Source organism: Vespula vulgaris, chromosome 13 (assembly GCF_905475345.1).
Source record: "Vespula vulgaris chromosome 13, iyVesVulg1.1, whole genome shotgun sequence".
Taxonomy (NCBI): Eukaryota; Metazoa; Arthropoda; class Insecta; order Hymenoptera; family Vespidae; genus Vespula; species Vespula vulgaris.
Genome location: NC_066598.1, coordinates 967,753 through 981,157, shown reverse-complemented (window position 1 = coordinate 981,157; position 13,405 = coordinate 967,753). Strand labels below are relative to the sequence as shown.

The 13,405-nt window shown below is 42.2% G+C and overlaps 1 protein-coding gene across 12 annotated transcripts in view; it reads right to left on the bottom strand.

The window, feature by feature from the left end:
* The window catches only part of LOC127068413 (collagen alpha chain CG42342), an 88,671-nt gene that overhangs the window by 22,334 nt on the left and 52,932 nt on the right, over nucleotides 1-13,405 (bottom strand). For 6 of the 12 annotated variants that reach the window (XM_051004557.1, XM_051004554.1, XM_051004550.1 and 3 more), the window contains exons 2-7: nucleotides 8,220-8,299; nucleotides 7,117-7,152; nucleotides 5,880-5,915; nucleotides 4,260-4,331; nucleotides 2,955-3,029; nucleotides 1,953-2,006 (exon numbers count right to left, since the gene is read on the bottom strand). In XM_051004557.1, the coding sequence (XP_050860514.1) occupies nucleotides 1,953-2,006; nucleotides 2,955-3,029; nucleotides 4,260-4,331; nucleotides 5,880-5,915; nucleotides 7,117-7,152; nucleotides 8,220-8,299 (353 nt within the window). The remainder of the gene's footprint in view (nucleotides 1-1,952; nucleotides 2,007-2,954; nucleotides 3,030-4,259; nucleotides 4,332-5,879; nucleotides 5,916-7,116; nucleotides 7,153-8,219; nucleotides 8,300-13,405) is intronic. The other 6 variants (XM_051004551.1, XM_051004562.1, XM_051004553.1 and 3 more) reach the window with 5 other exon arrangements.

Sequence of the window (13,405 nt, the reverse complement as noted above, 5' to 3'; positions counted from 1 at the left end):
TGGAAAATATATTGATTCGAGATCGCAGGTGTCGAACTAGTAGCCAATTCAAAAAATAGTCGAGTAATCGAACGAACGGACAAAGTCGATCGTGCTCATGCAAAATGACATCGACGAAATTCAATCATATTTCCTGACTGCGTGTGCACGAGCGAGCGTGCGAGCGAACGTTCTTTTATATTCCTCGAGGAATCAAATCCACGATTAAAAGCTTATCGTTTTCTTCCTTATCAGATAATAATAACCAGTAATATTATCAAGGGGAAGCGTTTGATTATGTAATAAAGGGAGGCTATGGCTTTTTAAGAAAATCTGAGTAGCTTCGCCATCGACTGTTTCCTTCTACCATCGCTAGGAAGCGTTACTTTCTCCAGAGAGTGATTCCGTTAATGAGCAAAACTACTCGTTACGGTAGTCTCCTTCTTTTATGTTCCTCTCCGTAAAAAGTAAATAATTCCGAGATATTTACGTTTGCCTCGGGAATATTCTCAACGAACGCTCGCTTCCTACTCCTTTCTTTTTCTTATTTTTAACGGAAAAAAGCAAGAGGAGAATAGCAAAATAGAGAAATCTTTTTCTAAGAGTAATTCACAAAGTGCCATTTTTAAAAGAAACATGCAATTTTAAGCTCTATCTATACTACGTTCCTAAATACACAGAAATCGTCGCGCTGCATTCGTTTCTAGATATACATATACATATATATATATATATATATATATATACATGTATATATATATACATATACATGTACATATACATATATATATATATACACATTTATATATGTAACTAGCCGCAGGAAATCTAAGCATAACATAAACTACGAATTGTAAAAGTATTCATGCGATATGCAAACACGTTCGTTCGTACGAATGCGTTTGATTTCAAGTGAACCATGGTGTCTGTAGATCGGCCATGCGGGAAGAAATGGTGGGAGAGGTAATGAAAGAGAGAAAGAGAAAGAAAAATAAAGAGAGATAGAGATATAGAGGTACAGAGACAGACAGATAGAGAGAGAGAGAGAGAGAGAGAGAGAGAGAGGCAGAGAAAGGAGAGAGAAACAGAAAAAGAGAGACAGAAAGAAAGAGAGAGAGAGAGAGAGAGAGAGACAGAGAGAGAGAGAGAGAGAGAGAGAGAGAGAGAGAGAGAGAGAGAGAGAGAGATTGGTTCTTTTTTTATCATCAGAAACCACAATTCGAGACGGTGAAACAAGGTGGATAAGTTTTCTTTTCTTTTTTTAATTCTCAGTAGCGAGTATAGAGATTCGAGCATATCTTTTTTATTAGTTAAAAACGAGCTTCAGAAAGTAGCAAAATTACGTAATGTTAAGCCGTATTAGCACGTAAATATTATAATTAGCATAATTTTTCGCTAAGGATCTAAGACAAGTTTTCTTTTTTCTTTTTTCTTTTTCTTTTTCTTTCCTTCTCTATACTCATTCCATTCGGCTTTTCGAGCGCACGAAGCGTTTCCTTCCTTTATATTTTCACAACGAAATACAATTTTTCTTCTTTTCCTCTTTTCTCTCTTACCGTGGCGACGTTCAACGCGTTTAAAGTAAATTTATTCGACGAGCAGAGAGCCACGTTACGCGAGGTAGGTATATACATATAACCGTAAAAGGTTCCGACATGATAGAAGATAAAATAGCGTTGACTAGAAAAGTGCATAAAGTCGTCTGACTTTCCTTGATGTTTAAGATATAGGCCTTTATCATCAACGTCGAGTATATATATATATATATCCTTTGAAGAAATATTTCTAACTCGATACAGTCAATAAATATCTTATACATCGATTATAATCGATACGAGCTTCGTAAAAATAATTTAGAATACAAAATGACGATCAAAAAGCCGAACGAAATCTACTTATAAATTGATTTTTCTTGTGTAAAGAAAGGAAACTGGATAAAAGGATGTGGAAAGAAGAAGAGCAGGCTCACTTACTTTGAGTTGTATGATGGTTTGCGTCGATATATTATGCCCTTGCTCCTGAAGTCCCTAGAAGTACGTCAACTACGGGTAAAAACCAAATCGCTACTAAACGGCAAAACGTAGGTCGGGCAGAAAAGAGGACAACCTTCAAACGTTCGATCGTGTTTTTGTCGATCTGGGATCTGAGATCAGTAAGAATTACAGTTTGCATGGAGGAGTCTAAGGTGGAGTTGTGATGGGTGGTTTGGGGTTGGGTGGGGTTTGAAGGCTAGGGAAGAACAGTAGCTACATAATTTTTTTTTTGCGGGATATCTCATTTTTCATCGCTCGCTCCAAATCCGCGGCATGCCCAGGTATATACCTAAATACTGTAACTTAAATTAAACACCATTACCAACAAAAAAACCAAAGTAATAGAAAACCCAAGGATGATTAATTTCGATCAGAACTATTTTTCGCATCGACGATCAAGAAAGAATTTTTACTTATTCGAGAAAACGCTCGTGTTAATCGTATAATCGATTTTATTATCAATTAAGTTTTGATCGAGGATCATCTTTGTGGATTCAACCATATAAACCAACGAAGAATACGCTACACCGAAAGCACCGTAAGAGGCAACGTCTAAAATGAACAGAACGATCCGGTTCTCGGATGGGAAATATGCTTCGTCAAGAGTTGGTAACAAAATACAAGGGATGTTTCGAAATATTGTATGGCAGTGATGTTGGTGATGATGGTTGTGAAGTGAGATAGAAAGAAAGATAAGACAGAAAGAGAGAAAGAGAGAGAGAGAGGAGAGAGAGAGAGAGAGAGAAAGAGAGAGAAAGAGAAAAAGAGAAAGAGAGGAAGAGAGCTTGTGTTGCATGATGTGGGAATAAGAAACAAGGAGTAGCGACGAAGAGAGAGAGAGAGACAGAGAGAGAGAGAGAGAGAGAGAGAGAGAGAAGAGAGAGAGAAGAGATCCTGAAGAAAGCGACACGAGCGTGTCGGCTTACGGAAGAGGCCGGTTACCTTCAGAGCGACGATTTCCGCATATCCGAGTGTCCCGCCACGGAGGGTCGTCACCGACCTCTTTAACCCCAATCCCTGTGCATTGACCCGTAGGTGGAAGGAAAGATGGTTTATTTTTTTTGAAATCTCCATTGTCAGTCTAGATCGACTGCTCTAGGGATTTGTTTTTATATGTTTTTTTCTCTTTATTAATTTGGCCGCTTCGTCCACGTTCGAACGCACATACGACGCGTAAAAAAGACTCACAGAGAGATAGACAAGAACAAAGTAAAGAGCAGAAGAAGAAGAAAAAAAGAAGAAAAAAGAGGATAGCGCGTAGATGCGTTTTCGTGTTATCGACGAAGCGACGATTGATGCTAACGATCGATACGAGAGTGTATGCATTGCGAGAATGGCGCCTCTGTAATAATATTTCAAACTGGGCCAATTTACTCTATTGCTTATTTCGATTGCATGCTACTTCTATTTTGGTTGGATCTCATAATGTTACAATGAGAGAGAGAGGCAAAGAGAGAAAGAGAGAGAGAGAGAGGAACAGAGAGAGAGAGAGAGAGAGAGAGAGAGAGAGAGAGAAAGATAGATAGACAGATAGAGAGAATAAATTTTGCCGATTGTGATTTTACGACTACTCGTTTACGCGAGACCTCTTACTCCGATAACCATAGCTATTAATTTTCTTTATCTCTTAACAAACACGGAGGTACAATTGCCGCGCATCTCGTACGATCGTTAAATAATATGACATTTGACAAGCGACAGACAGATGTACACGTCGATAATATAAGGAGCTCTATAAATGAAAATACGAAAGTAAATTAGTGCACTCGAAAATGAAAATGTTTTCTTTTTTTTTCCATTGTTAGACACTGGAAAAAAATATTGATTCGACGAAAGAAAAGTAAAAAATTATTAATTACGTTATTTCTGTTATTCGAGAAAAGTTCAACGCGAAAGAGATATCGCTTTGCTCGTTACTACTTTTCCCTGAGAACACTCTCACGGAGATTTTCGCAAGTTCACAGTGGTACATTGTACTCCCAGGCGCATAGCTTTACGCCAAGGAACGTTACGCGAATGAGAATTTAGCAGATCGGTCTCTAAAGGGCAGGAAACGAGCGACAAGAGCCGAGAAAGCGATACGTTTTCGCGTTAAAGCCCTTCTTTCGTGTGCGAAATCCTTAGGGTGTCGTCGTTGCTATATATATATATCTTATATACACGCACATATATATGTACATGTATATATGTAGTTACATATATATTTATGCGCATGTAGAGACACATTTACGTAACATAGGTAGGTACCTTTACTGCTGAGAAGACATCGAAGCCAGGGCTTCCAAGTTCTCCTTTTTGCCCTTTCTCGCCAGGTCGACCCTGCAAATGAACAACGTGAACGTGAAAAGAGATAATTAAAAGAAATTGCGAAACGTTACTTCTATATACACCGTGGTAGTATGGCAGGATATTGCGTTTTCGAGGGAAGGACTTTTTTCTCTTTTATTTTCTAAATTTATCCAGAAATATTAAGATGAGAAGACGTTTCCTCGCTAGAGGAAGGCTAATGAAATTTGTACGAAGGAACATATGATAAAACATTCCCTGAAACATGGTAGACATTGCATCGTCAAATTTTATGGTAATTACTTGGTCGATTCTTCTGAGGTAAGCACCTAAGTACACATCCGTAGTTTGCGTGGTCAGCCCGCGGCGTGTAGGTAGAGACAAGCAAAGAGGTACCGTCGAGCCAGTCGATCAAAGTCTTTTTTCTTTTTTCCTTTTCTCTCTCTCTCTCTCTCTCTCTTTTTTCCTCTTTATCCTCCTCTTCTTCTTCTTCTCCTTTGTCCGTCCAGAAGACAAATATCTAGGAATATTTGCGATGCACTCGTCTCTCCAATTTCCGTTTGTTTATACGGGCAGAACGATGCGCTATCTTCGTTGCTCAATAAGAGAGATAGATAGAACTAGCGCATAAACGATCGTTTCTCTGGCTTTTTCTTTCTTTTTCCTTTTTTTTTCCTTTTTTTTTTCTATATCCGTGTGTACGCATACACATGCAAATTCAGGATTGGTATGACACGATTCGGAGAGAACGAAATTCGATCACACGTCGATATCACTCGCCTATGTTTCTGGGGCTAAATTCATCGAAGCATAGGTGTGAATATCTGGGTTTGATATTTAAATGGAAACACCTGAAGTTTTTTCCTTTTATTTTTTTTCTCTTCTTTCCTGTTTTTTTCTTTTTCCTTTTTCCTATTTCTCTTTTCTTTTCATACAAATCGGATTGTTCATCAGGATATAAATTTGGTATCGATCGTATACTTCGAAGTACTATTTTCTTTTTTGTTTTTAATTTTTTATTTTGTTTTCCTTTAAAAAAAGCTCATGTACCATTCTACGTTCAAAAGCAATCAAGATATTTGAGTGTTTCCATTGAAACGTTCCAATTTGTCTGCTCGAGAGAAGCAGGACATCCGGATATCAGATTTATCTGGTAAATTCGAGCGCGAAAATGGCCGACGTCGAGCGTGATCCGTCTTTCTATTGCTTTACACGTCCGATTGTCGTCAACGTCGAGCATGTCCTTTCGCGTTGTTATTCCGACGTTCTCGCCGGAGGGACAGACAGAGAGTGAGAAGAAGCGGAGTGATCGACGTTTAATGAAATTTACTCGGTCTATCGGTACCTGTTGCGTTGTTAGGAAATTTCTTGGATCAGGAAGGTGTCGAACGATCGACGAAAGCTATAAACGAATTCGATTTACTCGAACAAACGCGTGATCCAAAATTTCCTACCTAGTTTCGAACTTGGATCGAATTACCATTGTTACGAACAAAGACTTGGCTGAATCTCTTCTCGACGTGGATAAGGAGTAAATTTATTGCCGAAGCCTCGAATCTCTCTATTCGCTGAGAAACTTACCGCATCTCCTTTAGGTCCGTCCAATCCGATAGGTCCCTGAAAGAAGAGACTGATTAGCGATGTTCGTCGCTTGACGATTTTAACGACGAACGAAGGAAAGTGAAAATCGAGTGGGCTGAGGCGCAGCCTTGAAGATATCATTCCTTGGCGTATATGTGTATATATATATATATATACACACATATATACATATATATACCTATATATGTAGATGAGCAAACGCGACAGAGATAGAGGCACCACTGAGAGTATGACGATAATAATCAAAATACGTATCCAAATACGACGGCTGTTAAATTCAATGTTCCATCGTTGATATCTCGTTTAAACGTGTCCTTTCACGTAAAATTCAAATATTGGCAGCGCAAGTCATGGCCGACTAGCTCGAATGACGATGCTGTTACGTCATCCATCGCCGTTATTATCGGCATTATTTCTCGGCTTTATGCTTCTCGCGTTTATCAATTTTCAGTTATTGATGATTCCCATCTATTTTCGGTTAAAGAGACGACCAAAAAGGAAGTGAAACGTTTTGATGAACGTTAAAGTATCCGACCGATTATCGTCATTCAAAAAACGGTGTTAACAAATTCCAACAAAATATATGAATCAAATGAAGAGGAGAATAACACAATACCGAAATGGTTAAATATTTACAATCCGATACTATCTTTTTCAATAGTGCTTCCATTGATAATATTCGTGCAGGTTGGGTTATTGATCGACACAATAATAACAGGAGTAGTAACAGCAGCGTTGAGCATATTGCTGTTTGAAGTGATAGTAGTATGAGCAACACGGCATAGGAAGGCCTCCATGGTACCTACAACAAGATCTGTGAATTACTCTTGCGCTGCCAATTTCACAAACGAGCCAACGTATTTGGAGACGAACGACAGAATGTCGTATGTAGGCGAATCGTACAGGGCTTTGTATATGAGTGCTTTGAAAAGAATCAAAGAAAGAAAGAAAGAAAAAAAGAAAAAAATGAGAGTGAGAGAGAAGAGTGAAATTAAAAGAGGATGGCACGATCGATGAGGAAATAAGCTGGTTCGATGGATCGAAGCTGAAGAAAGAAGTTTCGCAGCGTGATAAACGATAGAATCTGATGATTGCAATCACATAGACGATGAAAATAGAGAAAGAGAGCTAGATACAAAGAGCGACAAGACAGAGAGAGAAAGAGAGAGAGAGAGAGAGAGAGAGAGGAGTGGAAAGAAAATAAAAAATAATATACCGGAAAACCGTTCTTGCCCGGCGTCCCGGCCACACCCTGTAAGAAGGGGTATAACAAATTAAAAACTCGTTTACTGGGGAAAGGGATTAGGTACTCTCGCGCTCATGCAAAAGCGTTTGTTCCGTGCTCGTGAGTCGTGATCGCGATCCTATCGTGGTGTGGATCGTACGGAAAGTAGAAGAGAAAGAGAGAGAGAGAGAGAGAGAGAGAAATAGAAAGAGAAAGAGAGAGAGAGAGAGAGAGAGAGAGAAAGTAAGAGGGAGGGAGAGAAAGAGACAAGTACACGGCTGGTATCGAGTAGGTAAGTACGTACGTTCCGTTAAGGAGCAAGCCGATAATTATTCCGGCCAATTAGATATTCCCGCAGCGTGCAAACGTGCGGCCAATGCGCGACACGCGCTACCTCGACGTAGCCCTGACCACAGGATCTTGTATCGAGTGGCAAAGTATCACAAGAAGAAAAATACAGAGAGAGGGAGAGAGAGAGAGAGAAATTTCGTTTTGTTCTTCGAAAGGATCGCGATAGGGCTGCTCTAGCAGCTGGATCAAAAAGGATGATCGTTCGTGGACACGAATCTGCAATCTCGCCTAGCCGATCTGAAAACTACACGATACTCGATAATACACGTTCTAGAAAGAGCGATTGAATTTCTTGGAGAAAAAGGCGAGAAGAGAAAAACCCTGGATCGGAGATGATTTGTCAACGTCCATTATAAAACCAAAGATGGTTTTTTTTTCTAACGTTGAAAAGGAGGTCCCTGTTTTACCTGCTAATATAACCGGTATCTCTTGATTTATACGAAAGAGTGGAAGAAATGGTGGAGCGAATGGAGAAGAGAATGCTCGTCGTCCGGCTTTTCTTCCTTCCTTCTCCTCCTCCTCCTTCTCCTCCTCCTCCTCCTCCTCCTCGCGATCAAGAGCGGCTCGTGTATACCGTTAGCTACTGTACTATGTCATGCTCGGGCATTTGCGGTTGTCTCTCTTCTAGAGTGCGTGTGTATTGGTGCGCTACGATAGGCTGGGAAGTGGTAAGGGGGTGGAGGAGTGAAACGTGCTTTTCGAGTGGCAGGGGTAGTCGATCGCTTTGGATCGAGAGCACTCACCGGCGGCCCGGGCTCTCCGGGTTCACCCTTTTTGCCCTTCTTTCCTTTTTTCCCTGGCGGTCCTGGCTCTCCCGGTGGACCTGAAACATAGAAACCAAAGTCTCTTAATATTCCATTCTCCAAAATCGATGTCCTTTATTCCTGCAGTTCGGTGCTCGATCGTTCGGCGCTCCATCCAAAAATCCGCGCGAAGAAGTTCATCAAAGTTTTTAATCTCGAATATGACTTCTCTCTCTTTCTCTCCTTCCTCGATCGAAGAATACGCTATTGCATTCGAATGCGATTCTTCATTTCTTCCGAGAGTGGATGAGAACTTTGAGACCCGTGCAAATAGACGTTTTGTGCGGGATACCGAGATATCACGTTCGTCCATCTCCAAAATTGAAAGAATTCTGAGCGACGATGGCGATTGATACCTCTCTAGAACGTAATTCCGAGAATCTTTTCTCTTCTAAAAATCAATAATGAAATCTAGGAGAAGGGGCGTGATAAAAAGAAAGCACGTAACGAGTGATTCATAACGGTCACTCATTATCAATCGAATCACGAAAAATGGCTTCGTTCTGGCGTATCGTTCGAGTGCGAAAACGGCGATTGTTCGGAGGTCCGTCGCTCGGTTTATTTCGATTTCGCTTCGGTCCCTCTTTGGAGGATATGACGTCACCCCCTCGGAATATTGCCGCCAGCGATAAATGGAAAATAAAAGAAAGAGACGAGGCTCCCGCCCTGTCGAAATGTCCGAACGCGTTCTCATCCTCCATCTCATGACTCTGTGTTCGTCGTAGCCAAGAGTGCTTCGCGTCCTCCGCTCCTGACCAGCCCCAGAACAGGCTGGGAATAAATCTCGATTGAATTATCCCCTGAGAGAAATAGAGAGAGAGAGAGAGAGGGAATCCCCGACTCTAAACGAGTCGCTTGTCCCGGGCCGGAAATCAGAATAACGCACGTGACGGTAGGGAACGCGGTACCTTCCTTTTCGTTTCCCTTTGTGCGAGAGATATTCAACGGGAATATTTTTCTTCACCTTTTCCGTCGAAAGAGGTTATCCCATAATTAACTTGCCTTTCGTCGCTTTTCGTCCATGAAGAATATATTCGCAGTGATCCCGAGAGAATTAGAAAATTAATTGAAATTGCGAGAGGTAGAGAAGAGAGTCGTAATGCAACTGATCCAGAGTTGATTTTAATCAACTTGGGGAAGGAAACCTCTTGAAGAAAATTACGTTTGACCTTAGCATGTGTTGGCGATCTAGAACGGTTGGTACATTCGCGTGTTGAAATAACGCGTACGTGCCGATCCTTTCGCCGTAGCGCACTTGTCAGCGACAGCTGCCGTGTACTTAACGTATACCGACGTGAGTGCCACTAGGGCACGGTCACTCGACGACGTCCGAAAGAGGAGAAGCGAAGCGTAGATACGAGCAAGAAGAGAAGGAGGAAGAGGAAGAGGAAGAGCAAGAGGAGGAGGAGGAGGAGGAAGAGGACGAGGAAGGGAGTGAGAAGAGAGACACACAAATGGTGTATTCATGTGCGAGGCATTTGTCCCTTCCTGGATTATCGTAGGTGATCGAGAGGGAAGGCATCTGGCTGAACGATCGTCGAGTCTCCAAGAATAAAAACGGAACCGTTCGTCGTATCTCCTGTCATAACGATTATCCCCTACGAGAGGACCAGGATGAACAGATCTGTTTCGAAATTACAGCGTTAAGTCGTGCACGTTCTTGTCTAACTCGCGTACGACGATCCGATCAAAAATTTTTCTTTCGCTCGTCCATCGGACATTCAAAGCCAAAAAAAATCGATTTTATAAGACTTTGATCGAGACGTCTTTTAGAAGCGAAACATTGCTCGAAATTTGTTAGAGTTTCGATCGATTGTACTTTGTATCGGGAGATAGAGCAAAGCTCTCGGAGCGTTTACTTTTGTTCAAAAAGCCTCGTGCCTGGGATATAGTCGGCTTCTAAACGCTCAGCAGCACTCGACGAGTGTACCACGCTCTCTCAGCTCAAGCGTACTCGTCGAGAAATACTGGGAATAACGAGGAAAGTTGCGTGAAACAAGCGAATGATTTCGATCGTCCTTTTCATTTACTGTTCAGAGCCTGAACGTACTCGTACTGAAATTCTCTACTTCAGAGTCTACCGTTAACAAAGTGATCTCGCTTATTGTTAGTGGATAAAAATCAGAGTTGAGAGAGAGAGAGAGAGAGAGAGAGAGAAAGAGGAATGAGGAACGAAGAAAATCTCTTGTCGCCTCGTTTGCCGTCTCAGCAGCAAATTCTAGCTCGACAGAGAGAGAAAGAGAGAGAGAGAGAAAAGAAAGATGGAAGAGGATAAAGTTTAAGTGGTGGTAGAAGCGAAGAAGGGCGAGGAGTCTAGACAAGACCAAAATACACGTTTGGTGCGATACAATAAAACTCGAGTTTCTCGGCTCTACGTATCTATCTCCTTCTGTCTCAAAGATACTTATGAGAAAGAGAAAGAGAGACAGAGGCTCGGTCAAACCTCATGGATATCTCATGCACGGATAGGAACGAGATCAACGCGACGTTTTGGCAGAGTTCCGAGACCGGCCGACTCCAGGGCACTTTCGCCTGCTCGGCCACGTCGAGAGAACCTTTTTGTTTACAAAATAGACTTTGCCGAATAGAAAGCACGCGAACGACTGGCGTTACTTCCATGTGATTAAGCCTCTTGCTCCGCTTTTGCCATCGAGCGTGTTCGATCTTCCATAGATGGCTGACTCGTGCGATCACGGAGCTCGGACGTGCTCGTTTTTAAACTCGATCTCGTTGAAACGATTCGAGTGGTACGAGAGAAAGAGAGAGAGAGAGAGAGAGATAAGAGTACTTTGATGTCGTCTTCGTCGTCGATTTAGTCGACCGACACATCTTTTTCTTTCTTTCCGTCATTTTATAAGGCAATTAACTATGAGCCAAGTCCTCCGACGAGCTAATTCTTAGGCATTTCTAGTTGATATGTAAATTTTCCTTCTCCTTCTTCCAAGTTTTTTGCAAAGCTAATCGCAAGGATTTTTTTCCCAACACCAGCGTAAGTTCTAATTAACGCTTGACTCGAGATATCCACGCATGGAAAGTACACTCCGGTGTAAAAGCTCGTTATTTCCGAGCGGTATCGCGTTAAAACTTCGTCCTTAATGCAATTTATATAAAACGCCAAAAGGAAAAAACAACGTCATGTAATATAAAAGCATCGAGCACGTCCGTTATCTTTTATTGCATAATTACCTCATCGCGTGAATACGTTCTCTTCAATATCATCGATGAGAAACCATTTACACTTTCGATTCGCTCCATTTCCTCGTCGGTTTCCTCTTCGATTCTATAACTACTTTGGCGTCGGTTCGTCGATCATTTATCTCTTCGACCACCGTAAGATCAAACTCGCATCGTTTCCCTTTAAAAGTTAATTCGAGCGCATACATATTACATGTTCTGTGCGGGCTCGGCGACAGCGGGAACAGTTGGCCGTCATTAATCACACGTTGAACAAAGTCTCGGAGCTTTTTTATCGTCGTCGAATGCAAGCTTTTTATAGCTCGAAAGGGACAAAGACAGACAGAGAGAAAGAAGGAGAAAGAGAGAAGGAAGAGAGAAGGAAGAGAGGGTTGAAAATTCGATGCCTATGAAGTATGTAACTTAGACGATAATTGACGTTACTGGTGAACACACGAATGAGAGACACTGTTTATCGTCGAAGAGTTGGGCGGTAAAAGGAGTAGAAGAACGGGTAGACAGGTCGGTGGGGACCTCACATGTCGCGGCCGCGGGCCAGAACGTGCAGCCTCTCCGATTCCCGCCCCGGTAGTTTGCCATGATTGAGATACATAATCGGTACTCCCATGACGATGCATCCTACCTATAGGACACTCATCTCCGCATGACTCGCGTGCGCTCACTTCCTCTTGTCCCTTTCCTTGAAAACGATCGAAGAAAGACCAGATTCCAATGACATCAATTACTATGATTGTTCGACATGGAGCCATCGACGATTTCACGGACAGAAGTGGCTTGTCCACTCTCTCAAAGACCAACCACGATGTTCTCGGAGAAGTCGAGCGTGCTCGGCAACTTGTTCGTTTTGTTAATGTAATCTCAAGTATTTTATTGGACTATAACGCGTGTGTCACTCGGATCTTTTATATCTCGTCGTATGTACGCGCGTACATATACATATATCGTGGCAGCCAGTTTTTCCTAAGGATATCAAGCGAATAAAGAGATCAATATTTAATACTCGCGTCCTCTCTTTTCTCTTTCACGCAACGTTAGTCAATAATTTGGTAACGTTGTTCGAGTTTGCGGATCGTCGCGTAGCATCTAAGAGAATTTCGTCCAAGATTGATTTTCCTTTTTCCTCCCATCCCAGATCGTCCTTCTCGATCTACTTCTACCTCGCTCAGCGGTAGTCTCCCGTAGATCTTCCCCTTTAAATCATACTTGTCGTCCGCAGGATGAATACCAGTGTGGACGAACGAGACCGCCGGGTATGCGAGAAGGAAGGGCGTAGTCGATTTCTACAGCTACTATACCGTGATCGTGTTGCTGATCTTGCTGCTACCGTTCTGACGTATGTACGTGAGACAAAGACAAAGAGGAAGAGGGATTCGCGTTCGGCGCGAATGAAGGGCGCACAGGATGATACTACGATTTACATCGAGTAGTAGTTAACGTACACACGACCATTAGCAGCTTTATCGGACGCGAAACGACGAGTCGGTGGCTTGGCATAACCGATGCGGCTGCTGCGGATTTCACTTCTGGAATTTGTGTCGCGGGAGCTTTAATGCGTTCACCGGATGCGTGTGGTCCCAGCTATTCGATTTCCACGCAGTCACGAGCAAGAGAGGGCTGCTTCGTATCGGTGATATCTACTTCTCATTCTCCTTTTCTACCAATGGCGTAGGCATCGCTTATTCGATCGGTTTCTGCCACTTTCTCTCTCTCTCTCTCTCTTTTTATCTTTCAACTATAAAATTCCGATCGGTTTTTCAAATTAGAACACGGTTCAGGGACGCGCGCCGAATGGAAAAAGCGTTACGTGACGGTGATGAAATCTAACGAGATTTTACGAATCACCATGTCGAGTTCGGGCTTATCCGATGGATCGAAAGCTCTTCAAACGTTCTGTCCCTCTTTTTTTTTCCTTTTTTTTCGTTCCTTCTATT